Consider the following 15,312-nt stretch of genomic DNA (forward strand, 5'->3'; position numbering starts at 1 on the left):
GGTGCCAAAATCTTAATTTTGTGATTTTTACCATCATCCGGATGAGCAAATCACTGAATACGTTTCTAAATCAAGGGATTCGATACGTCTGTAGTTTCCTGTATTACGAAATAATATATTTTAATTTGGAATCATAAATCTAATCAACTAGACTCACTTTCATCTTGCACCGTAATTTTAACGGTATTTTAACCTGCATGGCAACTAAAGTATTTATACCCTAAAATCGACCATTTTACAAATATTTCACCGTATTATTATATGCTAATTATGCTATATTGCCATAAAAGTACAATTGAATCCCATAATCCTGTTTATAAAATAGAAAGTAGACCTACGTATGTTTTACGGTAAAATATCTGGCAACTGGGATGCCATCATTCTACCGTTAAAAATACAGTTATTGTCGTACGTAACTATCTTGCTTTGACTTGACTTATCTGCTCAGGCCGACGTGTGGCCCTTTGCCCTCTGCCGAGTAAGCCTCCTCCATTCAGTTCTATCTGTTGCTTGTGTCTTTGCTTCATGTGGGGTCATTCCCAAGTCCCTCTGAATTTGGTCCTTCCATCTGGTTGGTGGACGACCTGGTGGTCTTTTCTTGCTGAAGTCATTAATGTAGGCTTGGTGGGGAAGCCGATGTAGAGGCATCCTAAAGATATGCCCAGCCCATAACGTCTCCGGCAGATAACATCATTGATGGAGCTAGTGATGTTGAGACTCTGTCTGATGGAATTGTTGCGGAATTTGTCAAGTAGTGAAACTCCAAGCATTGCCCTAAGGGATCTGGAATGAGCGTTTTGACAGTATTTTTGTGGGACATGAGAGCACATCAGACATATCGAATTGCATTCTGAATACGAAGAATGTCTTTCTGATATCAAATAATTTTCATTTTTGAAATTCACGATATAATACAAATTTTATGACAAATTATTAAAATTTGATATTTTTCACATTTTGATATATAACAGTCCTCGAAGTATATTTTATAAATCTATTGATATATTCTTAAAGTGTATGTAGCTGGGAGAAAAGCCGACGATCAATTGAAAATTTTGACCTTTCATATTGAAGATATGGATTTTTTTCCCAAAAGACCTAATTTTTTTGGTGTTTTGGGGAAAAAAATCCATATCTTCAATACGAAAGGTCAAAATTTTCAATTGATCGTCGGCTTTTCATCTCACCTACATACACTTTAAGTATAAATCATCAGAGTTATAAAGTTTACTTCGAGTACTATTAAATATCAAAAATATCAATTTTTAATGATTTGCCATAAAATGTGTATTACATTGAGAATTTCAAAAAATCAAATTATTTGATATCAGAAGGACATTCTTCGTATTCAGAATGCAATTCGATATGTTTGATGTGCTCTAATGTCCCACAATAAATACTGTCCAAACGTTCATACCCCATCCCTTCAGGCATCGCATTTCAAAAACATCCAGTCTGTGTCGATCGGATTCACGTAACGCCCAGGATTCTGACCCATAGGTGGTAATAGGGAGGATGAGCGACTGGTAGATCCTTACTTTCAGCGATCTGGTGATGTCATGGTTAGACTAGACCAGATGGTATTTTTCAATCTACCAAATGCTCAGGCTGCCAACTTTGTGCGACGTTTAATATCCTCTTCTACTGAGGGCACACTACTGCCCATGAAGACAAAGTTATTTACTTTGTCAATGCACATGTCACCCATCTGCACACCTGAGCCTAGATTTTGGATGTCCTTTATGACAAACTCCAGATATAGATTGAAGAGGCATGGTGAGAGAAGACATCCCTAACACCAACTAGGACTTCAAACCAATCGGTGATCTTTCAATTTACCACGACTGAGCATTTGGTTTGCTCATACATTTTTGCAATGAGGTTCACCAGTTTGGTCTACTCCTAATGATCGCAGACATTTTCAAAGGGCCTCCCTTCATATGGTGTCAAATGCTGCTTTGAAGTCTACGAAGTTCCAGTATATTGGAATGCGTCTTTCTTTAGCCTTTTCAAAGATGTGGCGTACTGTAAATACCGCATCTGAGGTGCCTCTGGAACTCCTGAACCCACACTGTTCCTCTCTCAGATGGTTATCAACAGTCTGCTGAATTCGGTTAAGAACCATCTTACAGAATACTTTTCCTGGGATTGACAGGAGGGCAATAGCTCTGTAGTTGGCTGGGTCCAGTTTGTCGCCCTTTTTGTACACAGGGGTTATTAGACCTTTACTCCAGTCTTCAGAGATTTTTCCTTCAGCCCAGGCAGTGTTGATGATCTTCAACAACATTTGTTTCAATATGGGTCCTCCTGCTTTCAACACTTCTGCTGAAATCTTATCCCAACCACACGCTTTGTTGTTTTTAAGCTTCTTGATGGCCTCTTCAACTCCATCTATTGAACAGGGCAAACTTGCTGTAGCGGTGTTGACAGGCTCCGGGATGGAGTTAAGTATATTACAGTCTCTGGGGAATTATGTATTCAGATGTTTATTGAAGTATTCCTCACAGCACTTCATTACTTCCTCTGGGGCTGTTTTCAGTGAACCATGTTTGTCTTTGGTTGCAGTTTGAACAGTTTTATCACCTGCTAGTTTTGTGACTTTCTTGAAGAGATCATGGCTATAAGTCTACTGACGTCATAGCTTTTTGGAGTTGTTTTCAGGCGTTTGGTTCTGACTGGTGCTGACACCACTTTAGCGATCACTAGATTGTATTCTGAGCCCACATCAGCTGAGCAGTATGATCGGCAATTCTGGATGGTACTTATGTTCTCCTGTTGAGCTATGACGAAGTCAATCATATTTTTGTATTTCCCACAAGGTGAAGTCCATGTTACCTTTCTACAGGCTATACGAAACAATATTTAAACAATTTGTCAGGACGATACGGCTATTTACTATTTTTAAAAAAATGAAAAGATGCAATACCTTACACATAAAGAAATAAACAAATACAATCTAACGGACGGGACACCACTGATGACATCTGAACAATCTCGCTCCATCTGGTCTTGTCCTCCACTGCCCTCTGTGATGTGGCAAAATTAAAACCAGTCCATTCGTTTATGTTGTCTTCCCATCTCTTTTTCTGTCTTCCTCTTCTTCTTGAACCATTCACTGTACTAGATTGTCTTTACTATCCCAGAGGAGCGACAGATGTGGTCATACCAACGTAGTTTACGTTGCCCGATTGTAATTAGGTCGTCAAAGGGACCAATAGCTTGCTGCACTCTGGTCCGTACCTCCTCGTTGGTCACGTGGTCTTTATATGAGCTTTTTAGGATCTAACGGAAAGTTCAAACACCTCAACTCCAGTGCTTTCCAAGTCAGCTGTCAGTGTCTACGATTCGCAAGCATACAGGAAAATGGGTATGGCACGGTTGCGCCGCATTAGTTTGATTTTTGATCACAGAGAGATGTTGTTGTCATTCCACAATATTTTTAATTTTGCCATGGCTCAGGTTGTTTGCGCGATCCTGGAGAGCACTTCCGGTTTTGATCCTTCATCTGATATCATCGCACCAAGATATTTGAAGCTAGTTGCTATATGCCTAACCTTTCCTCACTTTTCCTGATGGATTGTTGGTCATCAGTATGGTCTTTTCTGCGGTTATTTCCATTCCATACCTCTGTGATATTTGATGGAGATTATTAATCAGGGATTTTAGTTCTTACTCACTGCCAGCTAAGCCATCTATATCATCAGTGAAGCGAGTAAGCGATCCCAAGCGCATCAGTCATGATTCTTTCAAGGAATAAGTTGAAAAGCGTTGGTGATAGCAGGCATCCTTGTCTAACCAACACTGTTGTTCGAACCATTCACCTATACTTCCATTTGTCACTACTGCACTCATGGCTTTGCTGTACAGCTGTTCGATGGTACGCACTAGTGTTGGGTTGATGTTATAGGTCCTCATACGGCGGTCCAAAGTGTAGCATGCCACACCCTATCAAACGCCTTCTTAAAGTCAACAAAGACATGTTGTCATTCCACAATATTTTTAATTTTGCCTGGTGCTCCTGGTGTTTGAGATATTTTTCACGGAGTATTCTAAGGTAGAATATCTGTTCTGTGCTACTTCTTCCTGCTCTGAAGCCTGCCTGTTCTGCCAACCGTAATTCTTTAATAGGTTGTTCGATTTTTACAGGGAAAACTGAAAGGTAAAGTTTAAAGTTGTATTCTGTTTTCAAATCTAAGGGAAGAAAATGCGACGCAGATTGAATTTAAAAAGTAAAAAGTGACGGTTATGAGTGTAATGACATTGCATCAGTTATTTTTCTGGTATTGTGAAATATCTAAACATTGTGTTTTGAACATCGAATTCCGCCTTTCAGGGTTTTCCTCGTCTCAAAGCACAATGATGATATAATTATTTTATAATACCCTCCAAACAACCGATCATCGCGCCGTCAGTATAACCTCTATTTCGTTATTATTCGAAAATCACAACAAAATATGTATTGCTACGAAAATTGTAGTGCTATCTTCTTCAAACAAAAATAAATAAATGAGACGATCAGAACAAATTGTTGTCATTGCTTGATTTAATTGCCTTATTCGGACTATATTTGGAATGTACCAGAATAATGACAGTTATGTCCAATTTGAGACAATTTGAATAATTCCCAGAACCATTGAATTAAAAACAAATCAACCCCTTAACCCCCCCCCCCCCACCACCACCACACCCCCACACACATGAAGTAGTTGATTGATGAAGTTCTGGCTCGGCTAATTATGATCACACCGGAATTAGCGAAGCGGAAAACTGAAAGCGATGACAATTGGGTAGCTGGCTACACAATCATCCTCGCTTTTAGTTTTCCGCTTCGCTAATTCCGGCCTGAATGGAGTTAGCCGAGTCAAAACGCCATCAACAGTTGTAAGGAACACATTATAAACTCTATACGTATTTTTGGTAATGTTTAGAGGGTAACTGTTTTCTTTGGCAATTTAAAGGTTTGGTAATCATTGTTAACTCCAGATTCAGGAGGTGTGTGAATTTCAAATGGAATAGTCCAATAGTGACAAGTTTCCCAAAATGTTTTATAATACTATAATACTGTTTCTTTAATTGCAACCGAGTCAAGTGATATTCGTTTATCATTATACAAAATATAAACCTGTTCTTTACAAACAGAAGACTGTTCACCTTTATTTTTCAAAGGTTGAGTGTCCTCCACGTTGTCTTTAGGAATCGGACTGTAAGCATTATTAGCTTGTCTGGACGGTTCAATCTGAATTTCACCCACCTCCGGTGTAGGTCTTGTCTTTCGTGGTAAAATTGTGTTTAGAAAACTAAGAAAGACAGGGAGGAAGACTAAACTGTGGAAGAGCCCGAAGAGCATGACGAGGAACATAGTTCTGAAGAAAGCTCTGAAGACATAGGCAGGGGATGATGAGAGTACGCTGATACCTAAAATTGTTGATAAACCACCTTGGAGGATGGGTGTTCCTAGAGTATGTAACGCATCCATAGCTCGTTCGTTGCCTGTCTTACCCGGTGAAGTTATAAAAGCGTAAGTCATATGTGAGGAAAAGTCAACGCTAAAACCGATGCAAAGAATTATATTAATCATAGAAATACCGTCAAGTTTGACATTCCACAGCGACATGACACCGATGACTCCTGTTTCTATGGTAACGATGCAAACGGTAACCATGACAGCACAGACCGGATGTGGCATTAGGAAAAGCGCTACTATAAACATACATCCTGTTGCTATTAGAAGGGCTTGAATTGTGTTTGGAACTATGATGACATACTGCTCGATAAAAATGAAAGTTGGCGAGAATATTGTTAGTGATAAACTCGCTGAGTCGGCCTTGTGTCTCATTTCGCTCATAAATTCCATTTCATCAGTAGATTGCACTACTTCCGTAGACTTTAACACAAACCGTGATGATTCAATTTCAGTTTTTTCACAATTAAAATTGATATCTTTGTTGTAGTTTTGAAACTCCGGCCGAGTTAGAAACTCGTCGCGTAACAATTGCACAAATAATTCTTGATCGACATTCGTTGTGTTTAATGTTTCACTTAAGAACGTTAGATAATCCCGTACCCATGATTCCGTGTGTTGTTTTTCTCCGTGAATAAACCGACTACTCTCGAAGTCCATAGTGATGTGTTCAATTTCGTTTTGAATACCTTTCTCCCAGTAATTTTGGTTTGTATCGAGAACCACCGAAACAGCGGCGCCAAATTCAGTGAAATACTCCCCCTGATCTTGATAATATTTTCGCGCGAACGAATCGTCTGCGAATATATCTTTAAGTTGCAAGCCTTCCTGGATATGTAAACAACCCCAAACAGCAACGCAAAGGTAGCCAGTAAACAAAACCACTACTAACATCTTCACTACTGGATTCACAATAAATGGACCGTAAAACTTTCGGAAGAATTGCGTGATAATTTGTTCGGACTGTTTTCCTTCTTCTGCAGTGACTGTCGTAGACACTCCACCGGCGCACCATATTCGGTACGAAGTAGACGGTGCTTCATCTTTTGGTAACACTTTTTTGCATGTCAAATAATGCTTTCCATCCGCCTCTCTTTGTCCTGTGTAAACCATGCAAGCGCCAAAGAAAGTAATTTGGAAAAGGTAATCAAATATAATCGCCACGCCGGCGTACAAACAGAATATGCGTACCGCCGGTAGTGGTGTAATGGCACCGATGCAGAACGCGAGTGCGTCAGTGACACTGGTAATAGTGATGGAGACGGCTGCGTCTAAGTAGGCCAATCCCATTCGTTCTTCTACCGCTAGACGACGATCAGTGTGTCTCCATGAAGCAACCATAATGAACATGTCATCAATGCCAACACCTGAAATACAACAATGGAAATTAGAGTAAACGCACATTGAAAGAAATCATTGTTAAAAAATTATAATATTTCATCACGTCTGTCAGTGTGCACATCGGTAATGCGCAACTCTGGCAACTCTGGCAAGTCGAGCGTGCGCGTTGACGATGTGACGTGTAGTTTCGGTTTGTTTTGCAATTGATTTCGGGAAATTTATACCGAAATGGTTTGCTACAATTATGTGGTTTGCATGAATTAATCGCTCTACAGTAACAGCCTGGGAGTGGATAAGCTTCATGTGGCATCTGCAACATGTGTGGAAGTATAACTTGGTGAAAATATAGCGGTTAACGCACTCGCTGCATTTTCACGCCTTCTGTGCTCTACTCCGGACCCCGAGGGTCTTTAATAAAGACTATGCGTACTTCTATTACCTAATAGACTACCCCGTAGTCCACTTGCCCCTTGTGCATACTCTGGATATTGTATTTAAGCTTAAAACTCTGATTTAATTAATGTGGGCACAATTGATAGATTTTCACATCTGTTCTTTTCAGTCACCCTACTCCCTCTGTTTGTTAGCTTCCCAAGTGGACTACTGACATTGGATTGCGGTTTTCATGCTTAACACGGCTGTCTATGAGCTTCTATGGATGAGATTGTCGGAAATCTGGCCTACTAAAATTGGCCATGATGTAATGCATCTTTAAATGGATCTGGCTTGTGATTGGTCGCCCTGATCTCGTTATGGTTTAAATCCTCCGGGTACCTGTCATTACCATTAATAACTACATGGTACACAAGTATGTGGCCTACCCCGCCTTTGTGTTGTGTAATTGCATGAACGCGTCAATAAGTACATGAACGCGACTCGTATTTGCTTGCGGTTAAATTTGATTGATAAACAAGTATGATTGACAGTGTGAGTGTTAGGGACTTTGCCCATTCAAAATCCCGTTTAAAATCAAAAGTCCATAGTCTATTTTCAACCTGGAATTTCGCGATTAATAAACTGGCAGATTCTTAAATCAGAATTGTTCAGTATTGAAGTGCCAATACAATTATGACATTATGATATGTTGCATTCAATAATATAAGCCTACGTACACTTTACTTTTACTGTCACTAATATAATTATATTAACTTTTTCATAACAATTTTATACTAGTATTTTGATATAATTAATATCAGTATAATTTCGAGTTCAACTGAATGCTTTCATCATGATTAACATCAAAAATAGACTATGGCATAGTCTAATTACCTAATAGTCTTTGAAATAAACTGCGTGATTTGTACATACTGACGAATACCATATTATTAACTGGTGTACCACTTTCTAGCTTCTAACTTTAAAAGCATGTAAGCTACATTGATACCGATGCCACCAATAGAACGAGAAGATTTGCCCCTTCATTTTGCACACCACTTTGTCCCATTTTTTTCTAATTTTTTCAACAAATGTAAAAAAGGGCCAAAATGTAATGAGTGTAGTACCCCTTAAACATAATTCACCAATCTTTGTACAAGAACAAATGATAATGATTCAAATTAAAGTGAATAATCCGAAATAAGTAGGGTGAATGCGTAACTGGTGCATGCTTGAACCACACTGTAGCTTTGTTCTCAAAACTACAAAAAATTACTGCAATGGGTGCAAAGCCAAATTTTTGTCCCCATTTGTCAATATTTAGTCTTCTTGTTCCCCTGTCCTCTGGCTACGCACTTGAGGAGGGGCTGTTTTATCCGGGATTCGAATGAATATTATGAAATACACACAACGTTGTATCAAATGATTGATGGATATATAAATCCAAAGTTGGTTGCAGGTCAATGTATGCAAAAGATTTATATTTTTGATTTTATTTCCATATGCACATGCATTGGGGTGTGGCGAAACACTTTCTGTCTCATCGACTTGGAACTTACAATCTTACTTTCTTAGGAGAACTTTTCTAGGGTAACAACTATTGTCCTGAAATATCAGTAAGAATACATATCTTAACAACCAAATATTACATTTGAATTAAAAAACTTTTATTTTGTAGCCAAGATTTAAGTGTATAATTATGGCTAATTTCAATATCCTGGCACATCAAAAACAGAGATGTGATGATGGAGGTAGAATTTTTTGAATGACCGTATATATTTTAGAAATTAATAGGAGCAGCCTGGTGGCACGGCCCTGCAAGGTGCTAGTACTTCCATAGTGAGAAATAGCAAATATCAATAGGGATTTAGTGAAAATCTAATCCCTGGCGAAACATGCTCCGATCTTACTGATATTTCAGTACAATAGTAGTATGTCCACTCGAGCTCCAAATCAATCCGAGAAAATAGATATTTTTCGCCATTGCACATACATCAAGTCAAAATATCTGGAATTTCCAATTAGGGTCTAACGTGGGTTACGTGGCAGAGGCCTAGGCCAATACTTTATTCATTATTAATCTTGACGTCGGAATCAGGTCAAAGAACCGCCAATAAAACAATATCAGAGTTGATATACACGTTAACAAAAGGGTGATAAGAACACCTTGAATCAAGGCTTGATCAATAAACGTTGACGGTTATGTATATGTTTCACAATCGTTTTATAATATTGAAGTAGCAATATTTAATGTGTACTTTGTTCTTCCATTTGTTCGACGACCCGGTTGTTCAAACTTTTGTTATCAACGTCTGTTTTAAAGTCAATAATAAATAAATGTGAATACAGACCGCAAAATAATTAATATACCAGTTATTTTGTATTGTATTGTATAATTATATATCCTATGAAAAAAACAAAAACAGATATGTCATAATGAGAACGAACCAACAGCCAATGGTTGCTTTTATAGCTTGGATTTAAGACCGCATTCGTTAGAATCATTCAAGAAATAAAGACACGATGATCCAAATTCCAAGGAAGGTACCAATTCAAAAGTTGCAGTTTGCTCCATTGCATGCCCTATAAAAGTGCAACTTTTGATTTCGTTACTTCCTTGGGGTTTTGATCACCGTTTCTTTTAGTAGTTCTCAACCAATGTCAATAAATAATGTCTTAAATCAGAACTAAAGGACACAAATACTGGCTGCTTGTTTAAATTTTACATATTTGTCTTTGTTTGGAATACACAGGGGGAACATAACTGGTACCTTAATTATTTTGCGGTCTGTAGCTGAATTACTAATGTCTGACGACGAAATTATCAATTGTTACTCATCATTTATATATGGTTACAAAGTATCAAGATTAAAACCGTCCTTATGTTGATCAATGCAATTCAAGGTTATGTTTATTGTCATCCGTGGCAAGCATGCATGACATAAAAGGTTGAATAGTACTAAATCTAACCCCAACGCTAACCCATTTATTTCTAACCCAACCCATGAAGACAAAACAGTTAATTATGAGTGGACTGATTTCATGGTTTAAGGGAAGGGGTATGAACGTTTGGACAGTATTTATTGTGGGACATTAGAGCACATCAGACATATCGAATTGCATTCTGAATACGGAGAATGTCATTCTGATATCAAATAATTTTGATTTTTGAAATTCGCAATGTAATACACATTTTATGGCAAATCATTAAAATTGATATTTTGATATTTAACAGTACTTGAAGTAAACTTTATAAATCTGATGATTTATACTTAAAGTGTATGTAGGTGGGATGAAAAGCCGACGATCAATTGAAAATGTTGACCTTTTGTATTGAGGATGTGGATTTTTTTCCCCAAAACACCAAAAAAAATATGTCTTTTTGGGAAAATAATCCATATCTTCAATATAAAAGGTCAAAATTTTCAATTGATCGTCGGCTTTTCCTTCCAGCTACATACACTTTAAGAATATATCATTAGATTTATAAAATGTATTTCGAGGACTGTTATATATCAAAAATTTGAAAAATATCAAATTTAAATAATAAAATTTGTATTATATCGTGAATTTCAAAAAATGAAAATTATTTGATATCAGAAAGACATGCTTCTTATTCAGAATGCAATTCGATACGTCTGATGTACTCGCATGTCCCACATAAAATACTGTCGAAACGCTTAAAACGCTCATTCTATATCCCTTAAGTAACGACATGATGGAAGTATAAGAGTTTGATAAATCAATGAGTTGGTGTACTTTAGAGATGGTTGAACCCGGGACCTCCAACTGTTTGTATTGATTGTCTATATAGTTGAGTTGACCTCAATGTTTATCAAGAAAGACAAGGGACTGATATATCGATATGCTTGAGCGAACTGCATACAACCACTACACTGTCAAGCCTTATTGTGATGTGGCGGGAGTTTCAAAAGCACGGACCCTAAACAAAATATGATGCACACGCACTGCTAGGCAAAAACAATGGAAATTGTGATGATTCGCACGCATACTGCCAGGCAATGACGTCAGAAGTCAACTCATCTATACAACTATAGTTCGTGTGGCATTCCTTGAGGCAGTAAAGTAAAATAAATGTATGATGTGATTTGCTCAAAAACTGCTCATTTTGGCAGGAATCTGTTATGCTATTTGCCGGGGGTATTTGATTCGTCATTTCCTTTCTGGAGATGTAGAATGTATACTTTCATATAAATATCATCTAAGAGATACAATAAAAACAATTTCTAAATTACTGCCTCGAGGCACAGATTCTAGCTCGAGGGAAGGCATACGGACTACAGATGTTTGTTCACATTAAAAAGGAAATATGTGACCATCCAGCACAACTGAGCCCTGAAGTCGCCAATCATCATTTTGAGATATTCAACCAAAATATTCTGCTTGAAATTAGCTTTAAAATGATGTATATCATGTCTATAGTACTTGACATTTAAGTAGTGAAAAATCAATAAAACAGTCAATAAATCCTTTGTTTCCTATTGTTTATTGTTAAGTTCAATGGAGCATATCTCAATAGTGGCACTGGAGACATCCGGGCTCAGTTGTGGTGGATGGTCACATATATAATGGGGTGTTCCAGTTGAAATCCATAGACCCCTTTATGGAAGACATGACCTTGTCTCTTTCACAGGGGGTGTGAATTTCAAATGGGGTAACTCCATTTGGCTCCATTTGAAATATACGTACATCCATATGTGTGTGAGGTCATGTCTTCCAGAGAGAGGGTATGGATTTCAACTGGAATAGCTCAATGCTACGACACTACGATAACAAACGGACGAGATGATGCATCTCATTTGGAAACTATACGGTACCAAACAGACGAAATGATGGATCTCATTTGGAAACTATATTTACCAATAACAAGAAATGGCATAGAAGCTACGACTTGATTGAAGGCAACACCACAGGCACTCAGTAAACCCACTGTTGATGAAATGGCTAGAAACGCTGATATTAAACCTGCATGGAGAAGGAAACACATTACGATATTACATTATTATAACGAATGGTGTGTAATAATGTTACAGGTCGATAGTCGGAAGGGTTATTAGTCCGAAAACCCTAACCCAAAGCTTCAGAATAAGCCCTAATCCTAACCCAAAACTTAAACATAAACCTAACTTAACCCTATCCTATAACACCAACCCTAATGCTAACCCCAATCCTAACCAATGGTTTAGGTTAGGGTTAGGGATAAGGTTATGGTTAGTAACCATAACCTTATTTCTATAACCCTAACCTAAATTGTCCTAAACCCTATAGTTTTAACCCTATTCGGACGAATGACCCTTCCGAATAATGGGCTGTTCCAGTAATAATTAGGTCATATGTACCATAACCTATCTAGGTATAGTACATGTACATAATAATTGTAGCCTGATAACTATGTATTATGGACATTAACAAGTAGGCTACCTTTAATGATGATGCATGACATGCATAACTTTTGTAAGAGTGATACATTATATCAAGTAAAAACATTCGTGTGCATTACCTCAAGACTTCATGTAAACACAGGTATAAGATGTTTTATGTTCTAAGATTTTACAATGTCTGATCTTACTTACCACAAACTCCTAACCATGGTTTAGCTTGTACCCAGTCAGTCATTATACAACTCGTCACAGCAAAACTTGTGAGAATACAAAATGTAACGATCATCAACGGCATAACACTCTCTGTCATGGCCAACAACTCATCCGACAATGACTGAGACGTCAAATGCGATATTGCCATCCTAGAGGAACTGTTCCAGGACTCGACCAATCTGGTGAAGGCTTCTTCCCATTGCAGTGCTTTGGTATCCTGTTCTGGTGTACCAGATTGTAAGATGTAGTTTAACGCGATTGCTTGAGCGCTTACTACCGAACCATCGTCTGCTACTGTGACTCCGCCCAGGGAATAACCGAGAAAAATGGCTTCACCGTTTGGAAAAACTGTAAATGGGTATGATATTAAAAAGTTATTCCCATTCTCATTTAGATATGAAAGAAAGCTTATGATGAATTCTGGTAGACATTGTCCGTTAAATCTAGCACAAATTGTGCTAAAATTAAACCTATCGATGTTATTATCAATTGTGACCTCCATGGCTTGAAAAGCAGCGTTAAGTTGTAAAATATCACTTATGATTTCCCCGCGTAAAACGTTCCCGCCATCTGCGCTCATAATGTAAAGATTTCCCGTCTTTTCTTGTGTCGTTAAGGCTCTACTCGGAATGAAATCATCATAGTCTACAGGAAAGTGTTTCTCCATGTAAATTAAATCTGCGCGTGCTCTGCTCGTTGGTGGTGTAAATAAATAGATTGCGTCATTTTCAAAAGTAAGACAAATTACTCCCAGGGAGAGAAGAGAAGCTAGCAGTAATGGGCAGAGAAGGAACTTTCGTTTGTGTCGCGTGATCAGTTTTCCATAAGAGTAAAATATTGAGCTGAGGCTATGATTAATTATTTCGTACCACGCCATGATTAGTTTCTGATGTTTATTTCAATATCATATGAACATAACTGATGTGAAGTAACTCCGTTAGCTACAGATGTCTGTATACAAATAAGAAACGAAATGTAAAAAATGTTACTGATAAATTATCTTATTGAAGCCAGAATTACTATGACAAATGAGTGACTAATTAACAAAAATGAGATAAACAAAGAACCAAGAAATAATAAGTAACTGATATTAGCAGAAAGATGGGCTCAGAAAGTAAAATATGCTCAAAAACTGTCACCTTGCTAAAGGAATCGGTTTGCACAGTATAATGTTTGCATGTTATGTTATTTAAAAATTAAAAATATGTTTATTTATTTTTTTAAATGTTTAATATCGTCAAAAAGCTTTGACGATTGTTATTTATTTATTTACTTATTTACTCACTTATTCACTTAGATATTTACTTATATAAATACTTAAAATACTTAAATAAATATTTTATTAATTCATTAATTAATAATTTATTTATTCATTCATTTTAAAGTGTTTAAGTTTGTGACACGAGCTTGTATTATAAATGTTCCCTGGTTATATACTTATACTGCGAGATGCCTATTTTATGCATTATAATTTTTCATTACACTAACAAAACCACCCAGAATATTATGATGTGCATGCAAATCGCACGCAAGTCATTTGCCCTGCAATGATAACTATAAATAATTATAGATTTTCATATGACAATCAATTATATAATGCAATCGAATAGGCGATTATGATCGATTGCCAATTTTGATTTTTGAACACTTTTTGGAAGTTGTTTACCTTAGCGACAGAGTGCACACGAAATATTTTTTTACATACATTATGGTTTAATATCATTATATAGTTAGCGTAAGCATTTACCTCGTTCACCATTGACCACAAACCTTTATCACTCACTAAACATGCTGAAAATGCAATAAACATTGAGACCCCCCCCAAAAAAAAACCCAACCATTTATCACCGGGTTAAACTTAATAAATAATGCCCCTTCGAGCAAGAGAGCTAGAGACCAGCGAGGAGCTGGAGGTGGGCGGGGGCATACTTTTAATTAGATTTACTAATTAGAAATTGTTTGATTGGCGTAACACACACAAAAAATAGGGTAGGTCGCTCGGCATTTCTTTCTCTTTGTTTTTTTTTCTTTCTTTCTTCTTTTTTACACAAGCTGTATTGCGTATGATAAAGGCCTTGGAACTTGTTTTCTTTATTTTTGTTATTTTTTATTATTATTATTATTATTTTTATTTTTTTTATTTATTTTGCAAAAAAAATAAATAAATAAGAAAAAAAGTCTTTAGGGTCGGTCGAGTTACCCGAATCATTTTTTTTAGGTCTTACCTTCAATTCCGGCCTTCAATATCTTCAATTATAGCTCTTCAACATGTCCTTCAACCATATCTTTTGGCACTAGGCTGCATATAAAAAACAAGTAGTAAATTAGTTTACCAAACTATACAATTTAAAATAGCAAGTAAGCTGGATATATTATACATGGATACTCAACATGCGCCTGAAAGAGTAATACATAGTTACAAAAAAAATACAAAAACTGTGGTCAACACTAAAAGCTACACTGAAGTAGACCTACTCCCTCTCCCGTATACTATATGCCTATATTATTACAAATTAGTTG

At 37.0% G+C, this 15,312-nt stretch overlaps 1 protein-coding gene across 1 annotated transcript; it reads right to left on the bottom strand.

Moving 5' to 3' along the window:
* Positions 1-4,695: 4,695 nt before the first annotated feature.
* Positions 4,696-15,094, bottom strand: LOC140169690 (patched domain-containing protein 3-like). Its single transcript, XM_072192988.1, has 4 exons — positions 15,018-15,094; positions 12,772-13,743; positions 12,059-12,163; positions 4,696-6,828 (listed from the first exon to the last, which is right to left on the bottom strand). The coding sequence occupies exons 2-4, from the start codon at positions 13,667-13,669 to the stop codon at positions 5,054-5,056; spliced, it is 2,778 nt and encodes a 925-aa protein (XP_072049089.1). The 5' UTR covers positions 13,670-13,743; positions 15,018-15,094; the 3' UTR covers positions 4,696-5,053.
* Positions 15,095-15,312: the final 218 nt, after the last annotated feature.

Source organism: Amphiura filiformis, chromosome 14, assembly GCF_039555335.1.
Source record: "Amphiura filiformis chromosome 14, Afil_fr2py, whole genome shotgun sequence".
Taxonomy (NCBI): Eukaryota; Metazoa; Echinodermata; class Ophiuroidea; order Amphilepidida; family Amphiuridae; genus Amphiura; species Amphiura filiformis.

Excerpts from the sequence above, each read along its gene's own strand:
- LOC140169690 (XM_072192988.1), bottom strand. The coding sequence starts at position 13,669 with ATGGCGTGGTACGAAATAATTAATCATAGCCTCAGCTCAATATTTTAC. Across the intron at positions 12,164-12,771 it reads ACCATGGTTAGGAGTTTGTG|GTTTAATATCAGCGTTTCTA; the intron begins GTAAGTAAGATC and ends TTCTCCATGCAG. Across the intron at positions 6,829-12,058 it reads TATGCCATTTCTTGTTATTG|GTGTTGGCATTGATGACATG; the intron begins GTAAATATAGTT and ends GTTGTATTTCAG.